Below are 26,591 nucleotides of genomic sequence, written 5' to 3'. Positions count from 1 at the left end.
GTCTCACAAACTACCCCATGCCAAATCCAATGGTAAGTGCACCAATCCCTTCACAAATGCTGTCTGGATGCTTTGTGTCTCTTTCCTGGCAGGCTGAGTTCTATCAGCTTCTTTTCAGGAGTCTCAGAGCCCCTCTTGGTTGTGAGGTGATTTCAGACCTAGGGCAGAAGGACAAGCTTCTGAAGCAGCATCATTGTCCCTCAAGTTCAGATTTCTGGCAATAGTTTGCTGCAGCACTACTAAAATTAATTGTTTCAGGACCTAACGTGTTCTGGCACCAAAATGGGAGGAATGAGATGCTGCCATGAAGGTACCACTAGTTGATCTCCTGAGAACTGACTGTTCCAGCATCATTCAGCATGGTTTTCAGGATAGAAAGGATTTACTGGCAAACACTGGTTTTGAAGTTTATTTAGCTTTTCATTTTCTCTAAAAATAAATGTGATTATTGCATTCCTGTTTTTCTTCTTTTGTGGCTCAAGCCCAGCTTCTCTGCCTCTAAGTGGGTTTCGGACCAGTGTTCTGCAAATAATAGTATTTTGTGTCCCTTAGTCAATTGTTTATTTCACCTTTCTTTCCCCTCAAAAATGTTTTATAGAGAGCAGTAATCTCTCAACAAGAAGGTATTTATCACACATAGATTGGAAACACTGGGACAAAGCTGATAAGCGAGAAGCAAAATTTAGCAATGTGACAAAGCCTTTGTACATAATCTTCCCCTGTTGGTGACTGTGGTCCAGTATCAATGGTCCAATTTTCTGCTGTGAACAAGCTCACAGGAAGGGAGGTACTCAGTGATGTATGCTGATATGACTGTGCCACAGTCCTAACTCTTTATTTAAATCTCTCCTGTTTTATACTGGGTTTGTGCAAAAGCAAGAAAGAGTTGCTTTAGCAAAAACTCCTGGAAAAGTAGGAGCGTGGTCAGGACTAGAATAAGGCCAGGTGGGACACTCTGTACATTGTACTCCAAGATCTACCCACTCCAATCCTGCTGCCCACCCCGTCCCCCTTTCCAGCCCCTTACAGTAATGGCACACAACTAGTTTTACTAGTTGGGATAGAATCATAGAGGGTTGGGTGTTGGACTCAATGCTTTTTGGAATTAACGTAGTTTATTCTATGATTCTGTGATTCTGTGTCTACCTATGGCAGAGCCCATGCCTTGGGAAACGTGAAGCATCTTGAGAAATAGTCTTGTGCCAACTCCACTTGCCATATATATTTCAAAGTTTGTACTTGTAATGATTACAGTCTTTTGTCATTTTCCTTTTATTTACCTTCTGCATTCAGAGAAAATCTGCATACAGTCACCCATTTGTGTTGGTCTTGGCCATCATACTCTGCTTTGATTAAGTAAGAAATGGAGAAACCTGTGTGTGGGAGAGCTCATGAGCATGCCTTATCAGGCATTTTCTCCCACCAACCCCCAAGTTATATCTGTGGTTCTCCTGCAGTGCCACTACAACAGAGATGGGATAAGTTAAAGTCAGACCTCTAAATGTAAGAAACTCGGGGACGAAGGATTTTATTTTACACAAAATGCTAATAAACATGTCATCTTTGTACTAAGTATAATTTCCGTTCTTAAAAATGCTGAATTCATAGAAAATGGAATAAGAAATGCAAAATGCTTTGATGAAAAAAAATGAAGTGATTTTTATTCTGGGAAAAACTGTGTGACATATTTGAATGATTTTGGTTTAGGGGCAGGGGTTTTGCTGAATTTAGTTCCATTCAAAATCTTTCCTTTCCAAATCTGGGAAATGGATTTTGCAAGATCTGCTGTGGATTTGCAGAGTATTCCCATTTTTGGTCCCCTTTTAATCATGTTATTGAAAGATAACCCTTTGTCACTACCTCTCTGAATAATGCAGGAGCCTAATGTCTCAAATTCCTCCTGTCACCAACAGCAGCAGACGTGACCCATGGTGCTGAAGTTCAGCTGGATTCAGTTGAGCATGGGCAGGGAGAGGGCTGATGTTCCTCTGCTGGGTACTGCCTTCCCTTGGCTGGCTGAGGACACCCTGCAGCTGGTCAGCCTGAAGGGCACATGAACACTCCCCTCAGTAGAGTCTTTCTGAGACCTGACATCAGGGCACATAACATCTTTGGAGCTTGAGGGCTTTATTTTACAAAAGTAATTGTCCTACTTTAAATAGAGCAGCTTTGCTGCGGCTAAGACTGATTTTATTTTATTATTTTTTGTTTTATTTTATTTTATTTTATTTCTTTTCCTTTGTAACATTCTTTTGTTAATAGTTTAATTTTTTTTTAAATCTGAAAAGTACTCTTTTTCTGGAGGAAGAATGCCTACAAGAAATCTGGAGAGGGGCTTTGGACAAGGGCCTGTAGGGACAGGACAAGGGGAATGGCTTTAACTTGCCAGAGAGGAGACTGAGATGAGCTCTTAGGCAGAAGCTCTTCCCTGTGAGGGTGTTGAGGCGCTGGCACAGGGTGCCCAGAGAAGCTGTGGCTGCCCCAACCCTGTGTTCAAGGCCAGGTTGGACAGGGCTTGGAGCAACCTGCTGTAGTGGAAGGTGTCCCTGCCCAAGGCAGGGGGTTGGACCTGAATGAGCTTTAAGGTCCCTTCCAACACAAACCATTTTGGGATTCTATATTGATATCAAGTTTTTATTTTTAATTTAGATCCTAGTGTTTCCAGTGAACTCTGAGTTACTATGGTTGAACACAAACTTGAAAGTTAAAAAGTGTGTGTTTATGGGGGGGGGGCGGGGGCGGGGAGTGTGTGTGCACTTGTTTTTCTATCTGTATGTTGCTCTCTCAGAAACATGAATTGGTAGTCAAGAGTAAACAGTTGTATTAAACCTAAAATGATAAAGGTGTTATTCAACACTGCATCATTAGTAAAAAACCTGTAAATAGTGTCGACTAATGTATTGTTCAAAATGGGTTGGTTTTGTGGTGACAGCCCATAACTGCCTGCTATTTGACTCACACATTCCACTTTTGAAAAGCTGAATTATTAAGAAGCAACTTATCTTTACTTGCTAGTCACATTTCACATGAGAAAGGGCACTGCATTTCCTAATGAACACGTAAGGAAACGGGTAATAAAACTTCTCCCTAAAAATATGGCTTGCTGGTTTTCACACCTTGTTCCAAATTTTCTCATTTTTAACTTGGCAAAACAAAATAAATGTTTGTTGGTGGTATGAAAAAAGTAACCCCTTCTCCTTTAACTTCCTCTTAATTAACTTTTAATGTATGCTGTTACTCAGGGAGCATCACTTAATACTAAATGTGTCTAAACCAGAAAAGACAGAGATTTAAATGATTTAAATAAACATCTGCCCTTAACATAGAGCCATCAAATTACACATTCAGTGAAACCGTGGCTTACTGCCAGCATTCGCAGACCAAAAAGCCACCAAAATTGTTTTCCTTTTCTATAAATCTTCTTCCCTTGTGTATATGTGCTTAGGGGAAATGATCAAGCCTTCAGGTGTAGGAAACATGGATTGCAAATGTTGTCTAATAATATAAGCTTGCTGAGCATTGCCAAATCAGCAGAGATTTTGAAGGAGGACATGTTCTTTCTGCTATATAATGCTGTGTTTTGACTTGTTCTGGAGCAGCCCTCTTTTTCTTAATTTAAGAGAAGAAATTGAAAAAGATTTGCAGTTTCTATCAGTAGTTTCTGCCTACCTGCCTCTATAATGCTAATCCATACCGGTATTAAATAATTCTGTTTAGATAAATTGGTCTGTCTTTAGCAATTTAGAACACTCTTCTAAAGTAGCGTGCAGTAAGAGTGTATTAAAATAATTGCCTGCTATTTCATTTCAGTGATATTCAACTGTCAGAAATGGTGTAATAAAAAGAAATATTTTGTCAAAATCTCAAAATTTCCAATAGCTGAATCAATAGAGTAAAGGCAATTATTGTTGTATATAGTTTTCCAACTAATTGTAGAGGTTAAGCATGTGTTACAAACCTAAACACAAAACCTCTCTTAACATTGTTTGAAAATTATCTGAGGAAAGGGAATTTCATCATTAACCCAAATATTTCTGTAGAAGCATCTTTATTTTACAAACTTCTGTGCTAGGCAGTGTCCCAGTGAAAATCCTCTTCATCCTCTGGGGGAAAAGGTGAGTTTTGCCACCACCAAAAGGGCTTCTGAGGTGGGCAGAGGACAGCCCTTGAAGTCCACAGTGCAAAATAGCTGCTCAGAGACCTGGGGAGCCCAGTGTGTCTGGCTGGAATTCATACCATCAGAAAAATCGTCATAGATGCAACTTTGGATCTCTGTGTCTTGGATGCAATCAGAGATATATCAAAATGGAACAAACTTCAGTAAAAAAACACATCCTCCAGCATCTCACTTGTTTCTTAAGAGTTTGAATGAGGTGTGAAAGGGTATGGTGATTTCTTTAGCAAGACACTTCAAAGCTCAGCTTCACTCTGCTGTACAAGCCATGCTGATTTCATGGCACTTGCATACCCTGCTGCGAAGTGTTTTCTCTATGGTCTTCAGTCCAGTGCTTTCTGCTCTCTTGTTACTATGAAGGTGTTACTCTCTGGTTGCAGTAATTCATCTGATTGTAGAACATGACTGACTTGAACTGTGTCATGTAGTCTACTTTACAATAGTGTCATAACTCAGAAACCTGTAATTGCTTCTGGCTGCCTGGGACTCCAGCCGTGATCTCCCTTATAAAATTAATGCACTGATGAGAAGTGTCACACATATGACAAGTGTCACATTCATGCCCAGCAGTGTGGGTGTCCCCTGACACATGAGAAACTTTCTCTGGATGTTTTATATTGTGGCTGAGGGGCTACAATCATCTTTTGCCAGACTCTCTGTTACCTCCTCTCTTTATTTTGTGGATCCTATCGTACTAAACCTGACTTAATGCTATGAGCAAAATCAGTCAGGATGATCTATACGATGGCTTCAAGACAAAAATTAGGTAGACTTTGCTCCATTCTCTGTCAGTGTTACTGCCCCATTTTTTGAGAAGAGGGGTCTGGGAAGGGAAGACAACAGCGTATAGTAGAAAGATCATGTTTTACTTCCGTATCAGGTAACTATGAATGGTGTAGGTTAGCAGTAAGAAAGATGACAGAAGGATAAAATCAAGTATAAATGAGAAATATGTAGTAAGAACGATGGAAGTAAAAGCAGTGAAAGAAGAGAAAGCGGTGGTGTCAGGAGGAAAAGAGGACATAAAAGAGCTTGGGGAACGGAAACAGCAAGCAAAAATCAGGACATATTATGTATTTTTGGTATCTGTTTTCTGCTCATAAGCTTCTACCAAATAAAAGGCTCTATAATAGTGATTGATTTGTAATCTCTGGTGTCATTGCCCTCACTTTCTCCTCAAAGCCATCTGTAGGCTGTCTGTAGACAGCCCATTGAAAAGTATGAATTGCAGCAAAGAAATTCTGCCTGGCAGAGAGAGGGCTTGGTAATCAATTCCCTTCCTGCCAGGCAAGGCTGCTTTGCTCCCTTCACACTTGCTGTCTGGTGTCCTGTCTGCAAAAAGCCATCAGAGATGGTACCTGGGGAGGAGCACAATGATACCAGGGATACCAATCAATCACTGCCATTGTTGCTGGAGCCTGCCTTTGAACGCTGAAGACAGACAACACGTCTTTCATTCAATAATATAGGTTTTTTCTAAGGATGAACAAAAAACTGGGTGGTTTTTCAAGATTCACTGCCATCTCTGGGCCAGTGATGCCCAGGGGGGATGCTGTCCAGCTGAAGAGAGTATTGGCAGCAGTAGTGCAGGCTGGCCATGCAGCACAGGGGAAGTGAGGGGACAGGCTCCTGTGGACTGCAGAGCTCGTTCTTTTCAAAGCGTGTGTCTTTCTGTGTGTTCTCTTTTTGTGTGTTCAGTGAGCTGGGCAGGCAGCATTTCAAGGAGAAACATGATCTCTCCTTAGACCTATGAACAGAAAAGGCTGGGACCTTTCTGTTGGTAATGAGCAAGGGTGATAGTGGAGGAGGTTTGGCAGTGTTATAGTGTCCTCGGACAACAGATAACAGCCCAAACTGAAAACCCAAAGGAGAGCAGCTTTGGGGCAAAGTGCTAGAGCACTTGTAGCAAAGAGGCAGCACATTCCAAGGTGTAAGTTCTTCCTTCCTCTTCTGAAGCCAAGGTGCCAGGCAAGGGCCTTCAGCAGCAGTTGGGGAGGAAGTTAAGGTGTTGTGTAGGAGGGCTGTCCTTACACCCTGCTGTGATGCTCGGAGGAGGGATACGGGTGTTTAGCAGCGCTCCTGCTACGGATACAAAGGGAATAAATAAAAATGTAAAAGAGGCATTACTAAAACTGTCCCTTGATAACTAAATGGTTGATCATAAATTGGAGTGTCTATGCAAATGAAGTAAATAATTAAAAACTCCAAGAACAGCACTGACTAGGTGGTTGATGGCTGGCAATTATAAAAGCTGAATTTTTAATATGCATACATCTAAGGAGCCAGTAAAAATTAGCTCCTAGACTAATGGACTTGCCTTTCTTCCAAGGCAGAATTTTAATGAGAGCATTATTTATAGCAGAGCCCAAGAACGAGCGTTTTCTTCCTTAGTCTCATTTCTTCTTTGCTGACACTTTATTCATTAACCTCTGAACTTCTCTAGAGAAGAATAATACTCTACACAGTGGAGGCCAAAGATCACTTTGACCCCCTGAAATTAGTCATGGGTCATATATTGTTAAGAGAGTTACATCTTCTAACAAATAATGTTTATAAACCCTTGTTGGTGATATGTCCTCATTTCATGCTGGTTTATGAGTCATTTATTTGCAGTTCAGTTCACTGAAGAAAAAATGAACGTAATGTGATATCTCATAGTGCAACACTTCTTGTGCCATCTTGTCTTGTACAGCGGCTAGATGTACATTCTGATGAGACCTGAGAGGTTGTTGTGGCCATATATTCTTACCCTTGGATAAGAGGTACTCCACATGTGGTTTCAAGACATGCAAGGGCATGAATTGATTCCTGAGCTCAGATGCTAGCTCTGCCGTGTCATTGCAGTGACCCTGCTGTACAGCAGCACGGCTCACACGAAGGGCAGAACCCTGCCACATCAGGGATGATAAACATGGGCCAGCCTGTGCTGCTGCTATGAATCTTCTGGCTGGAGGATAAGGGAACATAGTGCACCCTGCTTCCTGCTAGTTCCCTGCAGGGAATCAGGGTAAGAAGGCCACAAGCTGGGCAGAGATGGCTTTAAACATAACCCAAGTGCTTTGGTTGGGATTGTAGACATTTGTTTGAAAATTTGAAAGTTATAGGTTATTTTCATTTAACGTGCTGTTTGTGTTTTCCATTTGAGCTCCTTTTTCTTAAATGCATATTTTTGTCTTTTTTTTTCTTTTTAAGTATCTTTACTTGTCCTTTTTTTTCAATAATCAGGAAATACCTGGATTAAATTGAAAAATTACAGACTAAAATTAATGAAAGAGCTCTACTTCTGTTACTGCTCTGCATAAATTCAGTGTCAGGATTCCTCCCACAGCTTTCAGCCATGTATGCCAGCGTATTTTCTTTTCTCCACATTGTCAAATGGCGCTAATTCTGTCCTCATTGGAGAGTAAGGCTTCAACACAGCCTCAATCTCTTCCAAGGTGTAAAATGCCGTGTAAGTAGTACTTTTTATTGATGATAGTTCTTATAACAATGGTCTCAAAACTTGGATGCTCAGATGATCGAACACTCAAAAGACCACTACATAAAAAGCAGTGTTTCATTTGGTAGATGCCTGAACATTGTTAGAGAGCAGGGTGGTTGATGTGCATGTCTAATGCAGGGAATTTTTCTTCTGAATTAATTTTTAAACCTCTTTAGGTTTTGACAGTAATATCTACTTTGAGATATGTCTATATATCTTAGGAAGTTATCAGATCTCTGTCTGACTCAGGTGCTCCTTCATCTTGTGGAGTGCACATGACAACACTTAGAGAAGGGAGTTTGGGGATGTTTTTAACTTTCCATCACTGGAGCTGCTGGCAGGTTTGAGCAGCTGAGGCCAAGACTTAAGCAGGATACAAAAGTGTATGGATATTTGCATGCATAATGAGACCATACAATGTGTCAAACATAGAATGTATTTCATATATTTTTAATACGAATAGCAATTTTAGGCTTAAGAACATGAAATAATATTTATGGACAGCAACTACCTGTTGTATAAGAGAACTTTCTTCATAAGTCACTGGTTTTGTGTGCAGCTGCATTGGAAAATTAGAGCAGGTATAATGGGGCACAGCACGTCCCATGGTCTGGGACATTTCAGCTGGGATAGAAAGGACTGTCTCTTGTCCAGTGTTAGTAAGTAGCATGGAGGGGACCTGGAGAATTACTGTGAATCCTCAGCTGTGAATTAGTGGCTCAGGTATCACCTTTCTCATTTCACTTCGCTGTCAGTTTAATGTCTGTATGAAGTTCTCAGCACTGTTGGCTGTAGTAAATGACAGAATGAACTGAACTTCTGAAATACTCCTTCGTTCTTTCCTTCCCTGTTCTAATCCTGATGGTGTAGCTCAGAGCTCAGTGGTGTATCCTGTGTCTGAACACAATACTTCTCCACAAAACCTACTAGATATGCCCTATTTCCTGAACAAATACTTGCTTCACCCATTCTAGAGTTCCACTGAAATTCAGGCTTCCATAGGCTCTCTGAAAATCATAGAATCACAGACTGGTTTGGGTTGGAAAGGACCTCAAGATCATCTAGTTCCAACCCCCTGCCATGGGCAGGGATGCCTCACACCAGACCATGTCACCCAAGGCTCTGTCCAGCCTGGCCTTGAACATTGCCAGGGATGGAGCATTCAACACTTCTTTGAGCAGCCTGTGCCAGTGCCTCACCCCCCTCACAGTAAAGAACTTCTTCTGTATATCTAACCTGAACTTCCCCTGTTTCAGTTTAAACCTATTCCTCCATGTTGTATCACTACAGTCCCTGATGAAGAGTCCCTCTCCAGCATCCTTGTAGCTGCCTTCAGACACTGGAAGCTGCTCTGAGGTCTCCACGCAGCTTCTCTTCACCCGGCTGAACAGCCCTGACTTTCTCAGCCTGTCTTTGCATGTGAGGTGCTCCAGTCCCCTGATCATCCTCGTGGCCTCTTCTGGACTTGCTTCAACAGTTCCATATCCTTCTTATGTTGAGGACACCAGAACTGTACACCATACTCCAAGTGGGGTCTCCTGGGAGCAGAGTAGACGGGCAGGATCACCTCTAACTAATCTGGCTAAGCGTCAATATTTTTCATTATAGCTAATAGCGAGTTTTAGAAAACTAACCTTTGTAGGTTCTTCCATCCATGGATGGTTAGTTCAAATTCTCATGGTGTTCTCAGGTTCAGATATTCACCCATGAATAATAGCAATGAATAATAGCAGCTCACTAGCTGTTGTTAGTCTGTGCAGGAGCACTGTGCCTTTTCTCACAGCACTTCATGGGAACACACTGTAAATCCAGCCCCAGCGCCTGCCAGCTGCCTCGCAGCCCCATCAGCAGCTTTGTACTGTTACTTGACTCTTCGTTGCCTGCGCATTCACAAGCATTAGGTGCTCTTACTATGTAAGGCTTCCATCCCCTAAGCCCAAATTTCTCCCCTAGCCCAGCTCAACTTCAGTTTGCTGTGTCAGCAATAGTAAAACTACTGAGCAGACCCCATTCTCCAAGAGCATCTCCAGGAAGGACCTTTCAAAAAGGCATTGGGAAGTGATGGCGTGACAGATCTCTCCCAACCGTGGTTCTGTGCTGAAGCCAAACACTGTCTCTCTATGAAGTCCTTTCATCCACTATTCAGTCAAGATGCTGGGAGAAAGCCACTGTGCTCCCAGTTGAATTGGGGGCTTTTCAAGTTGCCTCTTGGATTTTATTTCTACTCTGTTTATTACATTTTTATTCATAATCTCTTAAAAGACTCATTGCCTGGTATAATTGCAACTCCTATTTTGAAGTCCCTTATGAAGACTTCATTTACTTGGAAATACCAAATATACTAAAGAATAAGTAAAAGTAGAAAGCTGTCCTTTTACTGTCAACCACTGAGGGCTTGGAAACTATAGGGTCTAAAGCACTGGGAATATGAAGAAAGAAAACATAATGGCAAAGAAAAATACAGTGAAAATGCTGCAAACAGAAACATTCTGGATTTCCCCAGCTTTCAATGCATAATCACTCAACCACAAATCAATACCACCCAATGGTGAGTGGTTCTCTTTGTTTTAACCAATGCGGCTCATTGTGAAGGCAAGAGAGCAGCAGTGTTGGGAAAATAGAATGACTTTTCCAGGACTGAATTGCAGCTGCCCTACCCTCTTTCCCAAAAGGGAAAAGGGTTTCATGGGGGTTTCAAGGCTTTAATTTGACATCTTCCAGAATCAGAACACAGCAATTTTTTTTCTCCCTTGCTGTTTTGTATTCCTCCCCGGCTGCTCCTCCCATGATGTTGCTGAAGGCTGGGTTGTTCTCTTGTTTTGTTTCACACTTTAATATCCAAGGGCTTTGCTGTAATGCGGTGGCTTCTCATCGTAGGAGGGTTACCATTCCCAGAGCGGAGGAGCTAGAAAGAAAAAACCTCCCAATACCACCTTTTGAGTGACAGTGGTCTATGTTAGAAACCCATCTATTCGATCATTGCACTGAACAAGGGCAGATTTTCATCAAAAGAAGCTCCCAGAGGGGTTACTTAACTTTGACGGAAATACTTTAATTAAAGCACTCGACAAAGTAGTGGGTGAAGAAATGCATAAATTTTCAGCTCGATTTTATGCTACGCTGAGCAGTTTTCTGACCTTCATCTCCACACAGTAAATGGAAATGTGGTTTTGAAAGCCTTCATATGTACTGGCAGCGCAACCTGATTGTTTCCTCTGCAATTCTTCCTAGGGCAAAAATAAGCAGCAAAAATATGATACTGTTACCATATTTGCAGCTGAAGCTGTTTAGAGCCCAGGCAGACTTCACATTAACAAATGATGATAATTAGGCTTGATTTGCATATTAAAATTGTCTTAATTAAACACTGATTCTGTAAATGTTTAAAGGCTGTAATCAATCTTTTGCAGGCTCTCTTGGTTATTTATATGATCTAATAGAGGCTAGAGGCTTTGTTAATGAGACCTCTATTTCCTAACTTGTATGTGTCAATGAGATTACTTCACTGACAATTACAGAGCAGACTGCAGTTAATAACTCACAGAACCCCAACGCTGGTGTTTTTTTGTAGATGATACAAGTCCTTTAATGGGAACCTGCTGTTTACATTTCGGTTTTGCTCAGACAAGGGCCCCATGCTACAACTCTTACTAGAGAAAAATCCCAGGAAATATATTTCTTGGGGAGTTTCTGTCGATGTAAAATCAAGCTTGCAGTGTCCTGTGAGCTGTTTGAATAATGAAGATAGGCTGAGAAAGTTGGGGCTCTTCAGCCTGGAGAAGAGAAGGCTGCGTGGAGACCTCATAGCAGCCTTCCAGTATCTGAAGGGGGCCTATAGAGATGCTGGGGAGGGACTCTTCATTAAGGACTGTAGTGATAGGACAAGGGGTAATGGGTTCAAACTTAAATAGGGGAAGTTTAGATTGGATATAAGGAGGAAGTTCTTTACTGTGAGGGTGGTGAGGCACTGGAATGGGTTGCCCAGGGAAGCTGTGAATGCTCCATCCCTGGCAGTGTTCAAGGCCAGGTTGAACAGAGCCTTGGGTGGGATGGTTTAGTGTGAGGTGTCCCTGCCCATGGCAGGGGGGTTGGAGCTAAGTGATCTTAAGGTCTTTTCCAACCCTGACTATTCTATGATTCTATGATCTAATACTCAGACAGCATTTAGCTTAATCATAATACATTTAGTCCCAGATCTAATCCTGGCAACTCTGACAGGCTGAATTTTAGAAGAAACTTTTTTTAATCTAGGAGGTAATGTAATCCTGCTCTAATATTGCAAGAGGTCTCTGAAAAGGCTTCCAGGAGTTTCACTTCTCTTCAGTATCTCTAGAATCTTGTGCCATGATGTGAACATCTTGGGAAAATGGTGCTAAAACAAGTGAAAAGCACAAGCTCCTCAGATGCTAAATGTTTTTATCCCTTCTGCCCTCAATAACCTTGTTAGCACCAGACAAAAACATGTGGGGGGAAAGTTTTCATATTGCTTTGGAATAATTTTTCCCAGTATTTTTATCATTTTTACTTATCTTCTTGCACATGAAGCACTATGTATTCATGTGTATATATATATATGTATGTATTTATAAATTATTTTGATATTTGCTTTGTTGTGGGATATTCCCAGTAAAGATTCTTTGATTTCAACCCTATACACTTGCTTCTTTGAAGGTGACATTAATAGTTGCGTACTCCGTAGTCCTGTAAATCCAGTCACTACATACAGTGCCAGTATTGATGGACTAAAAAATATATTTACTCCTATTTCATTTAAGTCATTAAGTTTAGTGGGAAACATTAATAAGCTTAATAAACCTAAGCCACTAGAGTGTATTTTTAATGATTAAAATAATTCTTCTGTGAGATGATCAATAAGAATTTATAAAGCAGGTGGGACTTCAAAAGTTGGTATTTTGCCTAATTCCTTTACTACCAAGACTGAATACAGTTTCTACTGGGAACATAGAATCATAGAATAGAATCATAGAATAGTTAGGGTTGGAAAGGACCTCAAGATCATCTAGTTCCAACCCCCCCACCATGGGCAGGGACCCCTCACACTAAACCATCCCACCCAAGGCTTCATCCAACCTGGCCTTGAACACTGCCAGGGATGGAGCACTCACAACCTCCCTGGGCAACCCATTCCAGTGCCTCACCACCCTAGCAGGGAAGAATTTCCTCCTTATATCCAATCTAAACTTCCCCTGTTTAAGTTTTAACCCGTTACCCCTTGTCCTGTCACTACAGTCCCTGATGAAGAGTCCCTCCCCAGCATCCCTATAGGCCCCCTTCAGATACTGGAAGGCTGCTATGAGGTCTCCATGCAGCCTTCTCTTCTCCAGGCTGAAGAGCCCCAACTTCCTCAGCCTGTCTTCATATGGGAGGTTCTCCAGTCCCCTGATCATCCTCGTGGCCCTCCTCTGGACTTGTTCCAACAGTTCCATGTCCTTTATATGTTGAGGACACCAGAACTGCACACAATACTCCAGGTGAGGTCTCACAAGAGCAGAGTAGAGGGGCAGGATCACCTCCTTTGACCTGTTGGTCACGTTCCTTTTGATGCAGCCCAGGATACGGTTGGATTTCTGGGCTGCGAGCGCACACTGAAGCCACCTCATGTTCATTTTCTCATCGACCAACACCCCCAAGTCCTTCTTCTCAGGGCTGCTCTGAATCTTTTCTCTGCCCAATCTGTAGCTGTGCCTGGGATTGCTCTGACCCAGGTGTAGGACCTTGCACTTGTCATGGTTGAACTTCATAAGGTTGGCATCAGCCCACCTCACAAGCATGTCGAGGTCCCTCTGGATGGCATCCCTTCCCTCCAGCGTATCAACCGAACCACACAGCTTGGTGTCATCAGCAAACTTGCTGAGGGCGCACTCAATCCCACTGTCCATGTCAGTGGTGAAGATGTTAAACAAGACCAGTCCCAACACTGATCCCTGAGGGACACCACTAGTTACTGGTCTCCTGCAGGACACTGAGCCATTGACCACAACTCTTTGTGTGCTACAGTCAAAGATAACATTAGTAATCCTTAGACTGAGATTCAGCAGGGTAGTTCCAGTGGGAATCCTTTGTGTGACGGAAGTTGAAAGGATGTATTTACACAACTTTGGCCTGAGCATAAGCATATTTATTGGCGTAAGTAATTAATGTGCAATGAAACTTGACACCAGGTGGAAGTCTTTTTCTAGCAAAGGCATTACCATGTGTCCTCATGCTGTTCGTGAAACTGGCAGTAAAGTTGTCATTACCTTCAGTAGGCCCCAGATCTGCTTCATTTTTTGGTACCTCCTTGTGGGAGTGTAAGGCAATGACCAAAAGGATGATGCCTTTCACATGGTATCTGTTTCAGCTAAACAAGGGGCCACAAATATGAAAGGCCCATAACATATAAAGCATGCAAGTTTATGAGACAAAGTTTGCCTGTTCCTAAATGGAATCGAAGTTAACCATAATACTATCGAGATACTGAGATAGGAATTGAGTATTTGTGTTTTGAATGCTAAATAAAACTTAGATGTCCGGTAGACTTACTAAAAAATGTAACTATTTCCATCACCTTCTTGCTTTACTTTCTCTTTTCTCCAGGAAATCTCACTTTTTAAAATATCACATGAATTTGCTTTTGAATACAATTCTGAATTGGAAATTGGAGAAAATTAGGAATATTTTTTATAGGCATTTGCAATCTTTTTTTCTCCTTTCACTCAGAATATGTAGACAGTGCATGCAGGATCTAGTGCACAGAATCTACAGACAGTGTGTTTGTAAGATCCGATTTCAACATTTTCTCCTCTTTCTCTGATGATATTTTCAAATTGTGAAATCTAAAGGCTTTTTAAAATTAAACTGTTCTCTATTTTTTATTCAATTATTATTGCTTCTTTATTTCAGTGACTTCTTTTTCCAGTTAATAACTTCTTCAATGTTTCCAGCCAAATAGTCTGGATTCTCTTCTTTGATCTCAGTCCCTCAGGTCAGCAGTACCATGATTCTTAAAGCAGCAGCAGTTGATGAGCAAGTGGTGTGTTTTCTTTGCCAAGACACTTACTTTGAGAACTAGTTAATCCCTTCCTGATGGTTAATAGAGAAAATAGAGACCCGAGAGGAACCTGTCTTCAAGAGTGCTATTCAGCAGTTGCAGGTTAACAAAAGAGAACTGGAGACACGTTCTGTTAATTTTGCCCTTTTCTGTTTTCCTCATGTTGGTATTTTTGTCTGTGCATCTGCCATTTGAAATTTGGATGAGATGCTTTCGATGCATAATGACTGCCAGAACAAAATTCACAGTGTGAATACAGAAGGCTTACAAATTCATTTATACCAATAGAAGTAAACACTCTCCAATGGCTGTCAGAGAAGTAATAACTTTGATCTTATTGGCTTACTCTTGATTTATACAGACTCTCTGAAGCGAAGAAATTTCTCAGCTTTTTCTTACATTTTCCTTTTTAAACTTTTGGGATACCTCATTTGTTTTATTTAATAATCACAGTTGTGGATGTACCTGCTTTTACCTCTATACTGTCTTCTTTCAGTTAAAGCTGCTTAGTTTTTCCCCTTTTCTTTTTAGGAAAAATAACGAGTGTTCTGGTATGAATTCACTGAAAGCAACAGTTTGGCATTTGGGCCGAAATTGAGCTTAAGGTTTTCAAAGCACTAAAATCCTTCAGGCTGATACTTAATTTCTCATCTCCAGATAAGATCAGAAGATAGGGTATCATGGGGATTTGCTCAGTTGCTGCTTTCTTAAGACTTCTGTTACCAAAGCAGAGTTGGATTATCAGGTGAAGAAACACAATTCTTGAGTGCAGACAATGCACAGGAGTGGTAGATTCATCTGTAGAAGCCATATGTGTGCAGAAGGTGAACTTTCTACATGTGAACAGCTTCTTATTCCTTCTGTAGTTTTTGTGCAGGCCAGATGCTGGTCACTTCTGGACAGAGGAAAAGTAAAAACTTGCCAAGCATGCAACTTAAGTTTCAAACTTTCTGCCTTTCAATGTGGGAAGGAGGAAAGGGTTTCCCGTGTAGCCCTCTCCCTTTTTGTCATGTATAATTAAATTATGCATTCATTGTTTTATTCTGCTTTCATGTAATTTCATTTTCAAAGCCAACAGAAACTCTTTTGTGTTTCTTTGCTGTGCTTTCACTGCGCTCGTAACTTTTCCAGTTATATTCCACCAGCAACTTTCACTCATTTATAATTAATCTTTTTGATCTCGTTTTTACATTAAAGCAATAGAACTCATAGTGTTTCATGTTAGACAGTCCTACTAGGTTTCTGTCATTCACACATTACTCTCCTGAAAACAGGTGGTATGTTTTGCCAGCTGCAGTCCTACTAGGTTTCTGTCATTCACACATTACTCTCCTGAAAACAGGTGGTATGTTTTGCCAGCTGTTGGAATACTGAGTTACTTTAAAGTAAGCTTTAGTTATGGTAAATATGGGCTGCCTAATTCTGTCAGAAAAAGGCTATATCCCATGCTGAGAAGTCTTCAGTTAATGGGCTTCAGTGTACAGAATTCCCTGGCCGTTGTTGCTCTTGCACTGCTGGTCCGTCCTGCCCTCCCTGGAACATCCAGGAGTTATACTGCATAGGAGAAATGCAGTTAACCAAATTTGACTTTTTTTTTGGTGCTGACAGTGATGTATGTTCACCTGCCTTGCAAATCCTTATTAAGATGCAGTTTATCCTGTTACCGAAGCCATCTGCCAATATCAACCAGGTGAATAATACACAAATCTGCTGTTAGTAAAAGAATTTCAATATCTCTGAGGGACTTTCCTTCTATTTATTTTCTTTTAAGGGAATGATGGGTTCAGCAAAGGAATTTTTCCCTCCTCCCCCCTGAATGGTCCGTCATGGCCATGCCTGTGGAACTGTGCTGATCTGTGATCTCTCCAAGAGGAGATGACTTTTCTGTCTCTTCACAGACAAAAGTTCAGGAAGGTATCTGCTTGCTAGAAAACCTTTTTTCTTCCTTATGTAGTCAGAAGTTTGATGTCTCTTGCAAGAGTTTAGTGAGGACAGAATCCCACACGGTCATGTCTGTTTAAATACTGCCTGTGGTTACAGGTTTCCGCAGACTGCTGTACAACTGTCAGTAGAAGACAAAAAGATAATTCACTTTCATCTCGAGAACAAAGCTAAGCAGAGGAGCTTTTTTCAACTTTTTTTAATTCATGAAACATTTATCTTAGAGTCAGGTTATATTATGCTGGCAAGAATATAATCTGTCAGCATTTCTTACTATAAACTCCTGGTTTTAGTGTTTTTTAGGAGAGCCTTAGAGGTTTGCTTTGAACAGATTTAGCATACGAGGTCTTGGCCTAGAAACATACTTTTTCTTCAAATTAAGGAAAATGAATATGACTGCATGTTCAGTGCAGAAGACTTTAATGCTATGTTCAGGTGAAAGTTCAGATACAGGAAAATGAGGTAATTCAGGAGTGTCCCAGAGCAAGGTTAATTTAGGTTTTGTCCTGTACTTTTAACAGCAGGTGCTGCTAACTCTGAAGTGAAAGGAAGGCTGGTCTGTGGTAAAAAGCATGGTGTTAGGCTTAGCTGGCAGGCAGAGCTCTATTTCTGGTTTTTATTACCTTGGTTTAGAAAAACACTGTTTCTCAAGTTTTTAATCTTTCACAGTATGGAAGTTGTTATATAAGTTCATGCATTTTTAAGAGATCCAAAGTTCTCTTTCATTTCTTTAGGAAGATATAGTGAATAAAGTTAAAAAAAATATATATCAAAAGCTGTCTGTGGAAAAGAGAGATCACTGTAATAGCAAAGGGCCCAACAGCAGATGTACTCAGCTTTCTTGTACATACCTGCCTCCCTGAATCCTTGTGTAATAAGGCACACAAATGATGGTTGGAGGTTAATTTTATTGATTCATCTTATTCATTTAATCATTTGTTCATTAATATATAAGATATTATATTTAAGACAGGATTACAAAATATCTGAGTAATACCCTTAGTCTAACATCAAGAAACAGTCTTCTCCGCATGATTTCCCCCCCAGGGTCTATTCCAAGCAAGGAGAACAGAAGCAAACTCCATGCTGAAGTTTCTGTATTTGAGCTTATCAAGTCAAACCTGTGGTGACAGATGGTAAAACTGTTTTCCAAATTTGTTCACTGCTTACTGTACAGATACTGTACATCATGTGCTCAAAGAGGCTTCTGAGGAGCTGGGAGATGGATGCGGTTTGCCTTGCTCTGAGTGGTGCCCTCTGGATGAGACAGGATGGGGCAGATGGGGAAGAGCGCAGCTCTTGCTGTGAGCAGCAGATCTGACCTTGCATGCGGTCACACAGACATCGTGTGATGCTAGAAATTGCTGAAGTGAGTTATTAGAGGCTGGGCTGGAAGGAGAGAGTAAAAGAAAGGAGCTGTCTTGCAAAGGTAGAGGGGGGAGGTGTTTTTAGGATCCTTCCTCCAGTTTTTTTGTTTACCTGTCATATCCCATGAAAATGAGTAATCTCTTTTTTTAGAAGTTACCTTGCCATTGCTTATGATCTAATAAAGAGATCCAAATCCCTTTTGAAGCTTCCAGTGCAACAATGCAGGCAATTCCCCTGCAGCATGAAGTGACTTCAGAGCCCACAGTTCTGCTGGATATGTCACGTTTCCTTCAGAGCTTTCTAGTGCCTTGCTAATGCAGACTGGAGGTAGACCAAGCAGAAAGTCTGTGTAATGAATAAGGCAAGGGTTTGAGTAGGAGTTGCCCTTTTAATGTTGCTCTTTGCTGTAAAAAAGAGGAAAGTCTTGGCCATATTCAGCAAGGGGATTGAGAGAAAGGTTAGACCTTCCCCAGTGAGTCAATAGCCACTGTATGATAGTGCCAGTCATGGAACATCTAACATGACCCTTGCTTTAGGAAAAGTTCAAGTCTAGTGAAGGAAGCTTCCTTAAGCATTAGATTATTTGACTTTCTGAAAAAAAAATTTACTTATGTAAGATTGGAAATTTCATTCAAGATACTATTTTTCTCCCCCAAATAAAAGTAAACCTTTCATAAAAAACTGTTGGGAAATTTTGTTTCTTTTTAGTGAAGAGAATGAGGTGAATAGTTCCACTGTTAAGTGCTTCATGGTTTGAACACTTTTCTTAGTTTAGTCCTTCTAAATGAACATATTTCTTTGAGTTTATTTCTAAATGAACCAAGAAATTACAAATAATTCTCTTATCTGAACACTGTTTAGATAAATCTCATATTCGGATGTTGTTACCTAAAAGCTAATATCATATCAAACTTGCACAGATAATTATGTTTTGCACTTAGTCTGTTACACTCATCTTGATTAAATGGATTTGTTGTCTTGATTTTTGAACTTGGCAAAGTACGTTTGTTCATGTCAGACTTTCATGTATAACAGGGCATTCAAAATGTAGAAAAATAATCAAAGCAGCAGAGTTAAAAAACATGAGTAGTTTTTAAATGATGCTCAACAGTTTTAAACTGTTTATTTTTTCCACAGCTGCTTGAATTATCACTTGTTAGGTTTGGAAGCTTGTTGTTGTTGCTGCTGAACTGGTAATTAAAATAGGTGTAGGAAGATTCAACTGCTGTGTTACGTAGTAAATAGTTGAGCTTAATTCTACTTAAGCAGAGCTAAGTATATTAATTATGATTGTCTTCAGCCTGTCTTGTCCTGCCCTAGTATTCGTATGCCTACAGGGAGGATTTACAGCAGAATTTCACTACTGATTCCGAAATCATGGCCTTTTAGCCTGTGGAAGTCAGAACAAAAAATCATTCAAATTTAGGCTCCTTGTTTAACTACTTTTGCAGCAGGATTACTGTTCGTAGATCCATAGTTCCAAAGGTCAGGCTGCTTTTCTGCAATACTGGGTTGCATTAAAAAAGAAAAAAAAAAAAAAACCAGAAAAAAAGGAATGTTTTCTCTCTCTGAAGTCTTTTCGATAGCTCCAGTCCAAGGCAGGCAATTAATGCCTGTGTTCAGTGCAAGCTGAGAGGTTGATTGGCTCCATAACATAATGCCATGGTGTTTCTAACTGCTGATTCTAATGTTAATTTCTGGGTTTCAAACTGGAAAATTATATGTGTATGTGCATGTATGAATAATTATTAGGAAAAAAAAAACCCAAACCAAAACCCGCTAAACCCACAGCAAAACAATTCAGAACACATCATATTTTATTTTCTTTGAGCGTTGCTATTATCTGTTTTCTGCAGAGGAAGAATATATGGTTATTAATGTAATTGGGCAGTAGCTCAAGGAGTGAATAGAACTGAGATTTCCTCCATTAAGATTTCAATCAAGACCTGATGACTCAGTTAACAATAATAATATATTCTCCATAATTTACTGTCCCTTATACTGCTACAGTGTCATACGCAAGGAGACTGGATACACCCTGTGGGTCAAATGTGGGAAAAAAATGGTCTTTTAACAGCTTCAGACTTCTGCTGTGATGTTTTGTTGTTTCGCCTACTCTCAATTTGTGATAATGTCATCTCTGTCAATGGGATAATTGTCAGTGAGACTTTGAAGGTAGCAGCAAAGGAGCCTAATTTTCTCTAACTGACAACTCCCCTAACATTAAGACAAGCTTCTGCTTTTTCCTCTCCTTTTATCCTTGTGATACAAATCCCAGAAGTTTGCCCCTGCTCGTCTTGAACCTTTAAGAAATTCAGGTAAAAGGCAAATGTGTACAGCTGGTTCCTGGATGACAAGAAGCTGTTAGTAAGCCAAAGACCAATTTGCAAAGCACTCCAGTGAAATTCCCCTGAAGAAGAGGTGCTCCAAGCTTTTCTCAAAGGGAGACTAAGCCCTGTTTAGTTCTACAGTGAATGAAGCAGGGGTCCTGGTGGTGTTATTTGTTATTTTATAATTAAAGACTGAAAGGCAGAATGCATGTACAAAAGGGGTATCATTAACTTACCGCTGAGCTCATGGTGCTGAAAGCTCAGTCCTATCTTAACATGAGCTCTGATCATGAGAATATTTATTACTGTTTGATTTTCCTGGGACATTACAGCTAAATAGTAATCTTTCCAGTTTTGTTTTCATGATATCTGTGTATGCAAAGCTCAGATGTCCTGGTGTTGGTAAAGAAAACACTAGCTGTGCGTTGAATAAAAATAAAGTGACATTTGGAAATTAAGTTTCAGCAATAAGATTGAGAAACACTTTACAGAACCATTGCCTTTGTCTAGCTTTTATTATTGTTATTACTATTATTAAAATCCTTTTCAGAAGCTTTATACTGAATTGGCTTACAGAAGAGAAATCAGAGCATTTACATTCATTTTGTGGCATGGCATGATGGTTTGTGAAGGCATGCTTTCTCTGCATTTGTGGAATGATTACTGGGTATATACTGGTATTTGAGTGAGTTTGAGGATAAATACTATAACCTGCTGAGCAACAGCAGTTACTTCACAGGGACTACTTTTTACATGCAAAACAGCACCAGCATTTTGTTGTTACCATGGATTGGGTACAATTGGTATTGCTGCTAGGTCACAAGATAGATAGATTTTATGTCCTTGATTTTTTGCCTTTATAGATTGCTCTTATGTGTTTGGCTATCCTTGTCTCCTGTTATGTTCACCTTTATAAAATTTAATTTGCCTGACAATCTTGGGGAATTTGGTGTAATTTCTATTCCAACAATGAGTTTAGAACTGGATAATAATTATTTACATTTTCTTTTCATCGAGATTTATCAGTTCATATATTTTTATTCAGAAGTCATGTAAATAGGCATTCTTTTGGGGGGCGTTTTTTAGCATTTTTCCTCTTGTAAGTCTGTTGAAAACTGTGGAGGACTCAAGAACTGTGCTTTGTGGTTCCTTTTATGCTTATAGTGAATGTTGTGCTTACTTTTTAGACAGTGGATTGCTTATAATAGTCCAGAGCATTTTATTTTTGTTTTGTTTGTCTTGCAGTCCTTCCATGGGAATAATACTAATTTCCTAGTTTGATCTCAATAGTGTCTGCAGCCTTGAAGCAGACTACTTCAAGCCAGAACGGTAAATAAAAAATACAATGAGATACAAAATGGCACTTGCCAAAGTAGCCTTCTGCCCATTTTTTTTGGTGACATTTTTAAACAGAAGAAATTCCATGAAGCATTAAATGCTGGGATTTATCAGATATTTGTATTCTAATGCTACCTGAACAAGACTGGAAAGAGTCTCCTTGGTCTTCCAAGTTGAGCCCAAAGATCACATGCAGCAAAAGGTCATTTATTTCCAGCCTTTTCAAGCAGCTTCTTGCAGTTAATGAGAATTTTTTATCCCCACCTCTTGGAGTGGAAGAGAGGGTTTGCATCTCACTGTTTGAGAACTGTCTTCTCATTTCCAGCTGAAATTTATCTGCAGATAATGTTCCTGCATCAACACTACCCTTCAGTTTCAATAGCTCTTTTCCTTCTTCGCTCTTAACCCCTGAGATATTTACAACAGCAGTCTAATCCCTTTTAACTGCTATTTTGTTGGACTGACTTCTAAATGGTTCACAGATGTAATACAAACTATAGAGTATTATCAAGTAGTTTCCCTCCAGAATTACTATGTGGTCAAACCTTATTAACTACTTGCCTGAAAGGACTTGTTGCAAACTGTAAGAATATACTGATAAAGCATGCTGATGATAAAACCTCCTCATGTAGGAGGTTTTGTTGATGCAAAAGCAAATTCAAATATGTTATGTCACAGGAGGAGCGATTTTTTCATTTTTTTATAACTGGGAAAATTATAATGGAATGAAGCTGATGGCTTAAACTTAAAAGCATGACAGAGGTATGATTAAGCTATGTTACCCCTCCTCCTGAAAGATTGATTCAAGCTGGAATTATGTACAAAGAAGGATTGCTAGGACAAGTAGAGCAATTCCAGATCTTGGTTTGGGGTTGTTTTGTCTCTCCAGAAAAATACAACAAATAGTATTTCAATTGCAGAGTCAACAAAATGTTTTCTTAGGGTGAAAACTTGTTCTTCAGGATAAGGTTGGACTTTTAATAGAAAGCTGGGTTGGACTTTTAATAGAAAGTATTTTTGCTGCTGTTCCCTATGAAGCCAGTGATTTTTATGAAAACAGAGAACTGCATCTATTTTTAATACCTCTTTCTTCCCATCTTGAAGACTTTGGAGTTTTTTAGCAGGAGGTGCTGTGGTTGGATACCTCTTGTACTGGGAGAACAAGTCAGACATCAGTGATGACATCTGACATATGTTACTGCACTATGTAGGTCACTTATGGCTTAATGTGGAAGATGACAAAAGATAATTAATTTTGATTTCATGCTTGTGATTCCTTAAGGAAGACTTTAGTGGTGTGTGTGGAATATCAAGAGACATGTACTGAATCACTGCCTTAGAGCAAGAGCTCTGTCGTTTGGCAGCAGTGATTACACCTTCGAATTCTCCCTCTGGCAAGGGAGATGGCTTTTTTTGTGGTATTTCAATGCACCTTCTCTGCTAGCTATTATGTGAAGTAAGGATGTATTTCCTTAGTAATTGTGAGAAATATGCTCCTCTTCTAGCAACCAGGAGCTGATTTTTAGCACACAAAGTGCCTTGGTTTGCACACAGCCATAAAATCAAGGTCTTTCTATTTACAAGGGTAGAATAATTTATGTCACTATAAGTTACTTAATTGCTTTGTTTTTATGTTTAATTCCTAGGGTCTCTGCGTCTACACATTCTATGGTCACCTGCATTCCTGTAATCATGCTACATTCAACCTGAATGTAAGTTCTGAGTATGAATTTTGTGGGTTTTTCTGGTTTCTTTCTTTTTTTAATCATCATGTTCCCTGCTCTGGTAAATACTGTCATGCTCTGTGGTGAAGTAGATACCTCTGCAGCTGAATTCAGTAATAGTAATGACATCTAAAGCAGTTCAGTGTGACACACCTGCCAGCCAGAACAGAGTCCCAGAGACTGCTATAATGAAGCTGCCCTCTTCAGCTTGCCCTTGTGCTTGCCTCTTTTCTCCTTTGATCAGTGCACAATATCTAAGCTATTCTCCTTTGCCATGATCACTTAGTGACTGAAAGGAAATTTGCTGGTAGTTTTTTGTTTGGGTTGGTTTGTTTGGGTTTTGTTTGTTGTTGTGTTTTTTTTTTCCTGGATGGTTAATTCTATAGCTGTTGTCTAGAAAGAATCATTTTCCTTGAAATTTGTGACAGGCTGTGATCTGAATGGAAGGGAAGTAATTTTTGCAAAATGTTTCTTTGAGATGATATGAAATACTCTGAAATGATCAAAACATTTGTGATGTGATGTGAGGGGGCCTACAAGAATATCAGATAGGGACTCTGGTAGCTATAGGACAACAGGTAATGGGTTTAAACTGAAACAGGGGAGATTTAGGTTAGATTATAGGAAGAAGGTCTTCCCTGTGAGGGTAGTGAGGCACTGGCATAGGTTTCCCAGAGAAGCTGTGGCTGCCCCATCCCTGACAGTGTTCAAGGCCAGATAGGTCCTTTCCAACCCAAATCATCTATAATTCTGTGTATGGTTCCCCTAGCTCTCCTGGCCACACTGCTGTTTAAACTGGTGTGGAAGTGGACAGGCATGTCCTGGCTTCTGCTACCACTTGCAGTCTTTTATCTCCGGGACCATCTTTCCTTAAAAATATCTCAGCGGTGTTCCTGCTCCTGTGCTCTCACTGCCATTTTAATTACAAGCAGAGCAAGGTACCACTCAAGGAGACTCTGAATATACTCTTCTTGATCAGTATAAGCCACTCGTTTAGCAACACTTTTTTATTGTTTATAGGCCAAACCCTAGGGACCGACATAGCAGAAGGTGGGAGAGAAACTTACGTCAAGAAGAATAGGAATTCCTAAAGAATCTTAAGTCTTTCTTGGCCACATGCATGTATCTGTATATTTGACAGGCACAACCTGCCTCTCAGGACTTTGAAGCACCATGGTGTAGAATAAGGAATGTTTAAGAGTAGCAAGAATTGTGGGGGAAATACTATAGCAATACTACAGCACTGTCTTTAACATGAATATTTACAAAGAACCTTATGCTGAAATGTGACCTGTAGTGATTAACAGGAAGCTGAAACACCGTGTGCTGATAATCTCCCAGACAAGCATGTTATTTTGATAAAGAATATTATAGTTGGCATTAAACTCTAGACTAAAATCATTGGTTGACATTCTCAATGATTGAATTAGTAAAAATGGAACCCTCTAGTTCAGCATTGATTAAATTGAGTGAGGAATATAATTTCAGAAGCTGTAATTGCAGTTATATAAATTAACCCTGTATGTACTGGAAAAATACTGAAAAGACTTAATAGTTGGTCCTGAGTTGTACAAGCTACAGTTGCCACATTAGTTAGCCTTTTTCAAGTGCTGTTTTTCAACCAGAAAACTGTTTTCTTGCCCTCTAGTGCTTGCCCTCTAAGAAATAAAAACATTTGACCCTAAGCAAGCTGATTAAAGTGTTTGAAGAAACAATACATTTTTTGTCAAAGGATACATATTTGATGAGAAAAGAAGGGTTTATGGAAACTAATCAGTGTTTTCAGCCATACTTTCATAGGAAAGATTTTGGAGATTGATCACGGACAGTTTGGACAAAGATGCAAGATCACTTCCAGAGTGGCCAAAAGAAAGTCTAATGGCTAGGCCTGGCCAAAGCAGCTTTGCAGCCAGGCAAAGATTTCTTCGAAAAGTCTGATTTCTGAAGTGTGAAGTGGCAAAACTGAAAGCAGATTGTTGACAGAATCCTGAGTATCTATTTATTTAGTATATCCTAATGGCACAGGTCTGCAGATACTTTGTCAGAAGTCTTATCTACAAGTTGGACTGTGTGGGTGCAGTAATGGTGAAAGATCCCAAGAGATTCACTCCTCTTTCTACTTAGGATATAGTTCGGTTGAAGTGGGCTCCTAAGCTCCACTTCAGTGGGCTTGTGACAGTTGTGTCTCAGGCTGCTTGGTGCCCAAAGGAGTTTTTAAAGAAGGTGAAATTACACAAAGTACTGTAAATACAAAAACAAAGAAAAAAAGTTCCACTCAGATCAGCAAGCTGCCCAGGCAGTGCATCCAGATATTAAGGGATATTTTAGGGGAAGAGTATTGGATGAGGAAGAAGGAAAAAAAGAATAATGCATTTATACAAATTGAATAAATCCTCATTAAACTCTGTGAAACTGGTTAAGTCTGTGTTATTTACTAACCATGCTTCTGAAACTGTAGTTAATAGATTTTTGTGAAGAGGGCAACATTTAGAGCCAGAACTCTTAACAATGCTCAGATTCCATAATTAGTCATTTATGGAACATAACTGCCCGTTTGGCACCTGAAACATGGCTATTTGTTGGAGGATGCCATGCTGGGACATGAGCTCTGGAGATACTGGCAGGTAGTGCCATTGCCCTGACAGTTGTGGTTGCCTTCTGTAGTTGTGGTTATATCAGGACAGAAAAGATAACACTTTCAGCAGTGTATAGATCCTGTGGTTTTCCAAGTTGGCTCTTTGCCTGTGGAAAGTTTGAGACCATTTCAGCAAAATCTGTACAGCTGCTCTTGAACTGAAAACGTACCCAAGCGCTTTTTTCCTCCTAAAAGTTAATGATACTGTCCTTTTTACTCCCATGCCCCATAACACAACTAACTTTGCAGAGACAAATGTTTCAGATATTTCTTTTCCACTAAGGGCTAAGCCTTGGAGTTGAAACGTGTGTGTGCTTATAAGGGTGTTTTTTTTTGGAGGCCACTGTGCGTGCCACAGTTCTCTTCAAATGCTATGAGGGCAGTAAAAGATACATGTGAACTCACCTGTGGAAAGCAAAGATACCAAATCTAGGGGAAACCAAGTGAGACTGCACCTAAGATGCAGTTTCCCCAGTTCCTAAATGTTACTGAGATATGAGGTGACCCTCTTTAATTGGTGGATTCCATATGACTGCACAAATGTAGGCT

At 40.1% G+C, this 26,591-nt stretch overlaps 1 protein-coding gene across 1 annotated transcript in view; it reads left to right on the top strand.

Moving 5' to 3' along the window:
- The window catches only part of SPAG16 (sperm associated antigen 16), a 432,582-nt gene that overhangs the window by 280,274 nt on the left and 125,717 nt on the right, over positions 1-26,591 (top strand). The window contains exon 15 of the mRNA XM_065669744.1: positions 23,330-23,395. Within this exon, the coding sequence (XP_065525816.1) occupies positions 23,330-23,395 (66 nt within the window). The remainder of the gene's footprint in view (positions 1-23,329; positions 23,396-26,591) is intronic.

Source organism: Lathamus discolor, chromosome 3, assembly GCF_037157495.1.
Source record: "Lathamus discolor isolate bLatDis1 chromosome 3, bLatDis1.hap1, whole genome shotgun sequence".
Classification (NCBI taxonomy): Eukaryota; Metazoa; Chordata; class Aves; order Psittaciformes; family Psittacidae; genus Lathamus; species Lathamus discolor.
Note: the sequence above shows the minus strand (reverse complement) of the source record. Positions and strands in the feature narration are given on the sequence as shown.